This window comes from Medicago truncatula, chromosome 3, assembly GCF_003473485.1.
Source record: "Medicago truncatula cultivar Jemalong A17 chromosome 3, MtrunA17r5.0-ANR, whole genome shotgun sequence".
Lineage (NCBI taxonomy): Eukaryota > Viridiplantae > Streptophyta > Magnoliopsida > Fabales > Fabaceae > Medicago > Medicago truncatula.
In genome coordinates this window covers 20,304,151-20,311,632 of record NC_053044.1, presented here as the reverse complement: position 1 = coordinate 20,311,632, position 7,482 = coordinate 20,304,151, and the positions used below count along the sequence as shown (strand labels likewise).

The window sequence follows — 7,482 nt, the reverse complement described above, 5'->3', positions numbered from 1 at the left end:
ATAATAAATATATATATATATGGCCACATCATGAAATTATTGGTAGCTTCGCCGCATACATGGCTCCATTGGTCAGAGCATATGGCCAGGGGTAGATCTCTTTGAAGACCCCCAGGTGCTATGGCATCCCCTAAGATTGCTATATATAATATTAAGAAATTTCCCTTGGTAGCAATGGAAGGGGTGCCAAACTTATAGTGAAATTGCGCAGGTTTGATTCCTGCCTCCGTCTTGTTGTTAATATTTCTACTGTGATAACAACCACTAGATTGTTGTTTAATTTATATTACATACAATTTTGATACCCCAACAAATTTACCACTGTATATGGCATAAAAATCATCAACTTGTGTCTTTTATTCAATCTTCATTCATAGACTTGAGAGGTATTTTGGTTTTATGGAATGAAATGCAGTTCAGCAAAATATGTGAACATGAATTTTCTTCTTAATATTAATTCATTTTTGAAAAGAAATCACTTGTAAAAAAAATTTAGTTTTATATTTTATAAAAATACATTGATTTTTCTAAAAAAAAAAATGGATCAATAATAAAAGAATTCGATTTCATAGGTTGAAAAATGCTTAAATTCCTTATTGAAATATTCTTGTTCTAATGTACTTGAGGAACATAGTATGAGCCTACACATTTTCTTGACCAAAACCAACTTGAAAGCCTATTCCACTGAAAAGCAAACAGATTCTCCAGACCTAAAAATTTGAGTGAGCTGAATTTTAAAGAGCTTATTTACGACTTTTTTTAAGCATCTTTCAACAAGAATGTTATGATGCATATTTTGAAGAGCTTACTCACGATTTTTTTGAGTGTCTTTTGCAACATAATAAACATCTATATGAGCTTATTTACGACTTTTTGGTGGTATGGGACGAAATGAAGTGGAATAAAATTAAATATGATAGCTAATTTTTAAAAAAGTTGATGTTATATTATTCTATTCAATTCTATAGTACCTATACAAACAAGTGCATTTTAACAAACTTTCCATTTTCTTTCAAAAAAAAAAAAAACAAACTTTCCATTTATTACCTTGTGAAAACAATTTCAACTTATATAAGAACAAATTAACCTTATTTTCGTTTATTGTAGAAATAATATATCGATAAAATGTTTGTATATTAAAATAAACACGTTCAACAAGCGATTAACTATGAGTAGAAAGAAAAAAGCGATTAACTAAGTCATTTACTCAAGTACACTCTGAAAAGCAATGACAGGATTTTAATGAAATCTTCAACATAATAAACAATATAAAAGACAGGAAAAGTGTCCTTTGTTAATAACCTTTTTTCGACAATCCATTGTTAATAACTAAACTAATTTTGATTAAGTCTTATTTAAGATATCAGGAAGTGATATAAGAATAAAAGTGTCACATTCCATTAGTTCCAAACACCAGCCCAAAGAAACTACCTGAGATTAAAACTACAACATTCATAAAAGAAAGAAAAAGAAACTCTCACATGAAGTTGTTGCTTAAGTACTCAATGCAGAAATCAGTGTAAGAAGCCATGCAGAATGATATTACAAGATCCAGATTCCGGTTTTCACACAGTAACGATCTCGACCGTTTACCAAAGAGCGGACAGCTTATGGCACCAAATCTAAACCCTAAATAACAAGTCATGCATCCATCCATGATTTTGGCAATGAAGATCCAAATATTTGATGGAGCAATATTTTCTCCCTTTTGGCTAGCTTGTTTACACCAAAGCCTCGAAAAACACCTAAGTTAAATGTTTCTCTTCCTTCTTCTACAGCTCTTTTCCTCACAGATCTCAACAAAGATAAACCATGACGAGTTTCTTCACTACTTTCAGCTTTTCCTGTTTCACGTTCCTTCTTTTCTGCCTCTCCTCCGCTTTCTTCTGGTTGACTCTTGCCTCCATCTTGGTTTGTGTCAGTACGATCGTCAGAATCACCCCATCCCCACCATTTATTTGAAATAGTCGATAAGCTTTCGGACGGAAACCCGTATTTAAATTCATCCAATGTTGTCATTCCTTTGGCCAACACTGTGTTGGGCAAATTCTGGGTGCGTACGCTCTCAACGCTTTTATTTCCTTGTTGATGTGAATTCTGGTGCACTGTAACACCTTGTGCTTTTGCCCTTCCATCATTTGCTTGCTGTAACACACTGTAGTTGAACATCAGATGAAAATAGATAACTTAGTATTGTTAGAATAGAAGAATTACAATTAGAATTAATAAACCATATCAATTAACATTTATCGTGCATGTTAGAAATAGAAGTGAATATGGTATGATTTAGACACACAAAGTTACAAATTCTATATGGTATAAGAGTATGTTTCAATGATGTAATCATTGAGGTTCATCACAGCCGCTGCCGGCTGCCACCATAACAGTTTTCTGACAAGTTTCTATATTATTCCAGCGCTTCAAAATATATTTTCTATGTTCTGTTTCATATAGCCTATTTTTCATCCATGTCTTTCCTGATCACTTCAGCCACTGTACTTAGCTGCTCACAAGACGAACCTGTCATCAGAAGCAACTCCTTCCAATCTACCTGATGGCGAAGTTTCAGACTCATACGCTGTCGCGCACACCGATCAATTCCACTTTGTTATTGGATTTTTTTGGCGTCTCTTCCATGCATGGCACGCATCCGACAGCTTCTCAGGCTAGTTTTCATGGCGCGCATCCTCTGTTGGTCCAAGCCCAGCCACTCCCAAAACCCAACCGACCATATATGACTGCTATGCTGTTGCGCGCATCACTTTAGGTATCGTTTTGTCGTTTGTTTCTTTCCTACTGAGCACATTTAGTTTGACTCATCCATTGTTTCTCTTTTCCATCGGTGCACTGATCTTAGCATCTAGCGGTAATTCAACAAGCAAGCCCTTCCTACAAGACTGAAACAATTCGATTGATAAAAGAATCGACACCAGCTCCTGCGCTACACTTTCTCTAGTGAGAGCTACCTAAAAAACACCACATCCACCTTAAAAATCTTCCCGCAAACTTTGCCGTGTTTACTACAGTCACCTTCGGCTGCACTACAAATTTCCACCCATAGCTACAACTTTGTTGTTTCTATTTTCTCTAAATTACATCCACCCAGTGCAACAAAGCTTAACGTGTCCTGGTCCAGTTCCCTTATGCGTATCCATCTCACTGCTAGTGCTACGATCAACAACTTTGCCTGCATGACCAGACACATCACAATCAAGTTCCGTACATGGTCTCTTATACCTTTCTCGGTGACAATGGATGAAGTACTGAACATACTGCGCTTACGGTAAAAGATGCACCTGAGTGACTAAAGGCTCGAACTCTGATGTATGAATTCAACACTCCCATCTTGTTGTAACACAGAGAGTTGTTCAAATACCTTACCATCTCTGAGTCCCCCATATTTTTCGCACAAGGCATCCTTTCCCATGTCAGATCTTGATCATCCTCTGAAAAACATAATTGTAGGCCCATCCATGAAAAGTTGAGCCAAACTCACCTTCACCTCTGGTTTTGTCCTGACAGATTAATGCGCAGGCCATCAATTTTGCCGGGCGAAACTCATCTAATGTGTCACCATGCAGCTGGTTGATGAGATTTTTAACAAATCGGTTGTCAATTTGACAAAGGCTGACAAAAAATATCTCACATTCTTTTGGCAAATCTACCAACCGCTCATGATCCTGCACAGCTTGGGGTAATAAGCGAAACCAACCGCTCTTGATCCTGCACAGCTTGCACACGCATCTCAGCAAGGGTTTGCTTGAGCGTGGCAACTTCACTGTTTAATGCATTCACCTTAGCTCCATCTTCTTGGGTGGCATCCGATTTTTATCACTCCCAGACAGGCTCTGAAATGATCTCCTCCGACAATCGGATCCGGCAGCTCGGACCAATTAATAGAAAATCAGTAAATGTAAAGGAAAAATGATGCAGTAAATGAGGGGAACTGATCTGTATTATTTGGTGAAAGGAAGTTACAGAATAGAATTAAGACTCCTAAGGTAGCTCTCTGCCTAATTCAAGTGTTCATAACTAACTAGATGCTCCCTTCGACAAACACTCCTCCATCAATAACAGACTCCTTGCCTCACAGTCACGTGTTTGGCAATTCAGTTTCACCATCTGCCACCTCATCATTCCCTTTCTCTTTCTTATTTTTCCTCACATAGACCCTCCAAACTTTGAGTTTAACATTAGAATCCCTATCAAATAGAAAAGGCAGCCACAACAAACTGCCCTTGAAAACTACACTTCAATCATGGGGCAATAGACACCAGATTACAACATAACTTTCAAATCATCAGAAAAGCATCCCTGGCTACATATGAAAAAGTGTTCCAAAACTCATTTGGCAAATCTAACATTCACAAAATATATATACTCTACAAAAACATAGTACTAGTAGTAAGAGCAAAAATGATGGTTTTAAGAATTTTGGTGCTTAATGTTTAACTTACAGCGAAGTTCGTTGAGATTCAGATGTGAATAATAAAATGTTAAAAATGACTCAACTTAGTCAACCGGTAAATAGGTAATTGGCTTTTGGAAAAGAGCGACATGGCACAACATACAAGCATGTGATAGAGGGTTGGTGTGTAGCATTTCTGATGTTAACAATACACAGTGCATCCCCTCTACTCTATCCTCATGTTTAGACAAATATTCCAATAACTAACTTAACTCTTAATTACTCTAATTCCCTTGTATTCTCTATCCTAATATAAGTTCTATAAAGAACATTAATATAGTCGACTAAACAAATTGGAGCTGACCAATAACTAAAAAAAAAGGTTTATGGCAGTCTTTTAAACAAATAATCAAATCCAAACCAACCCTATATCAATCTTGCCGGGTCATCGCCGTCTAACATTGGAAGTTCAATTTTCTACACTGCATAGCGAAACTCATCTAATGTGTCACCATGGAGCGGCTTGATGAGAATTTTAACAAATCGGTCGTCAAGTTGACCAAGGCTGACGAAAAATATCTAACATTCACAAAACACTCATGATCCAAAACTATTTTGGCAAATCTACCAACCGCTCGTGATCCTGCACAGCTTGGGGTAAAAAGCGAAACCAACCACTCATGATCCTGCACAACTTGCACATACAATGATGCAGTCAATGAGGGGAATTGATCTGTATTATTTTGTGAAAGGAAATTATAGCAAAGAACTAAGACTCCTAAGATGCACAGAGCAGTTCCCCTTCAGAGAATGGTAGCTTGTTGATCCCCTCTACCCTCACTCTGCCACTAATAACAGATTCCTTGCCTCACACTCACACGTTTGGCAATTCTGTTTCACTATCTGCCACCTCATCATTCCCTTTCTCTTTCTTATTTTTCCTCGTATAGAAACTCCAAACTTTGGGCTTAACATTAGGGCTGACACCTAGACCCACATTTCTATCAAATAGAAAAGGGAACCACAGCGCAATAGACATCAGATTACGACATAACTTTCACATCATCAGAAAAGCTGGGCTTCTATGCTCCACACAAAACTTCTCTGACAATACATGAAAAAGTGATCAAAACTCTTTTGGCAGATCTAACATTCACCAAAATCTATCCTCTACAAAAACATAGTACTAGTAGTAAGAGCGAAAATGACGGTTTTAAGAATTTTGGTGCTTAATGTTTAACTTACAGCGAAGGTCTTTGAGATTCAGATGTGAATAATAAAAATGTTAAAAATGACTCAACTTAGTCAACCGGTAATTGGATTTTGAAAATACAAGTTTAGACAAATATAATATGAAGCACGGACACTCTTTGGATTAGGCGTGTCCCGTGTCAGACACGTGTCGGTGTCCGACACGACACCTATGATTACACTAAATTATATCATTTTTTCAAATTATTATCCGTGTCGGCGTGTCGTGTCCGGTGTCCGTGTCTGTGTCCGTGCTTCATAGTAATTATTCCTCTAACTAACTTAACTCTAATTCCCCTGTACTCTCTATCCGAATACAAGTTCTATTGTCATAAAGAACGTTAATATAGTCTACTAAACAAATAGGAGCAATAACTAAAAAGAAGGTTTATACTAGTCTTTTAAACTTACCTTTTGTTATTCCCGCTTATCAAAACCATTGTTGCAAAGTCTAGTTATTAATACCACACTTCAAAACTCCACCTGCAGCGTAAAAATTGGCAAACCATAAAATTTGCATGTTATTAACAATGCCAAATACATTTTGAGTTGAACCGAGTTGTTTGTGAGCTTGAATTGAGTCGAGTTCGAGTTGGAAAAACATTTGTGATGAACTCAGTTCGAGTTTTGAGTCCATCCAATACTGATGGAGTCGAGCCAAGCTGAATCAAGTTCGACTCAACTCGACTTGTTTTCAGCCCGATGCATATGGACACTTCTAATTGAAGGTGTGTCCGACAGCGACACGACACCAACACTAATGATTATATTGAATTATGTCATTTTCTCAAAACTTTATCCGTGTCAACATGTCCAATGTCGTGAGCGGTGTCCGTGTCTGTACCCATGCTTTATAGGTCATAAGTTCTTTGAAATAGTCATACAAAAGCTTATACTAGTTGATAAACTCAAATAATCAAATCCAAACCAACATTAATAAAAAGAATTTGGAAAGAAAATGGAGGAAGAAGAAAAGATGAAAGGGTTTTGTTGAATACCTGAGAGAGACTCTGTTTGTAAATTGATGTTGAACGAACCTTATGATTTTGAATACGATTTCTTCTTCTTCTTACAAACTCACTCCGTTTTGGCTGTATTTGTTCTTTGATTCTTGAATACCTGCGTGTATAATGACGTTTAATGTAGATTAATTTTTTTTAGTTTTTTTAATTTTAAATTAACTCTTTTTATTTGTAAAAGTGTGTATTTAGTTTTCTTTTTTTTTCTTGGATAAAGTGGTAATCTATTAAAATTAAACTCACACTCAACTGTGAATTTTCGGGTTCGAACCTGGATCACAACGTCTGGCTATGCAATTTTGGTATTTATCAGATGAACTAAAACTTCTAGATTGTATTTAGTTCTTTAAATCATCAAATATATCCAAATCTTTTTTTCATAAAACTCAGTTTTAGTTTGAGACAAAAATGATCAAATTCTTTTTTGACAAAAAAAATTAAATACTTAATTTATAATATTGTTGATAAAATATTTATTAGTAAAATTATAATTGAATTGGAAAACAATAAGAAGAAAACATAGGTAAATAATAATATTTGATGTCATAAACATTATTTTGGATCTATAAAAAAAATGATCAATGTCAAATGGTGGTGTAAGTTTTTTTTTTTTTTTAACAAAGTTAGATAAAAGATGGATCTATTTGTTAAAAAAAAAAAATGTTAAAAGATAACATGTCCACTTTTACGGATATAAAAAACCAACTTAAAACCGAAATACCTAATCCAGTACAAACGTTAATTTTAAAGGATATGATAATCTATTTGGCCTAACTTTTAATATTTCACTAAACTTTTATTTGT

General features: G+C 35.6%; 1 protein-coding gene across 1 annotated transcript; it reads right to left on the bottom strand.

Annotated features, from left to right (window-relative positions):
* Window positions 1–1,322: 1,322 nt before the first annotated feature.
* On the bottom strand, window positions 1,323–6,789 carry LOC11407149 (uncharacterized). Its single transcript, XM_003599784.4, has 3 exons — window positions 6,658–6,789; window positions 6,071–6,142; window positions 1,323–2,155 (listed from the first exon to the last, which is right to left on the bottom strand). Exons 2-3 carry the CDS (start codon window positions 6,097–6,099, stop codon window positions 1,642–1,644), a joined length of 543 nt encoding a protein of 180 aa, XP_003599832.1. The 5' UTR covers window positions 6,100–6,142; window positions 6,658–6,789; the 3' UTR covers window positions 1,323–1,641.
* Between the last annotated feature and the right edge of the window lie 693 nt (window positions 6,790–7,482).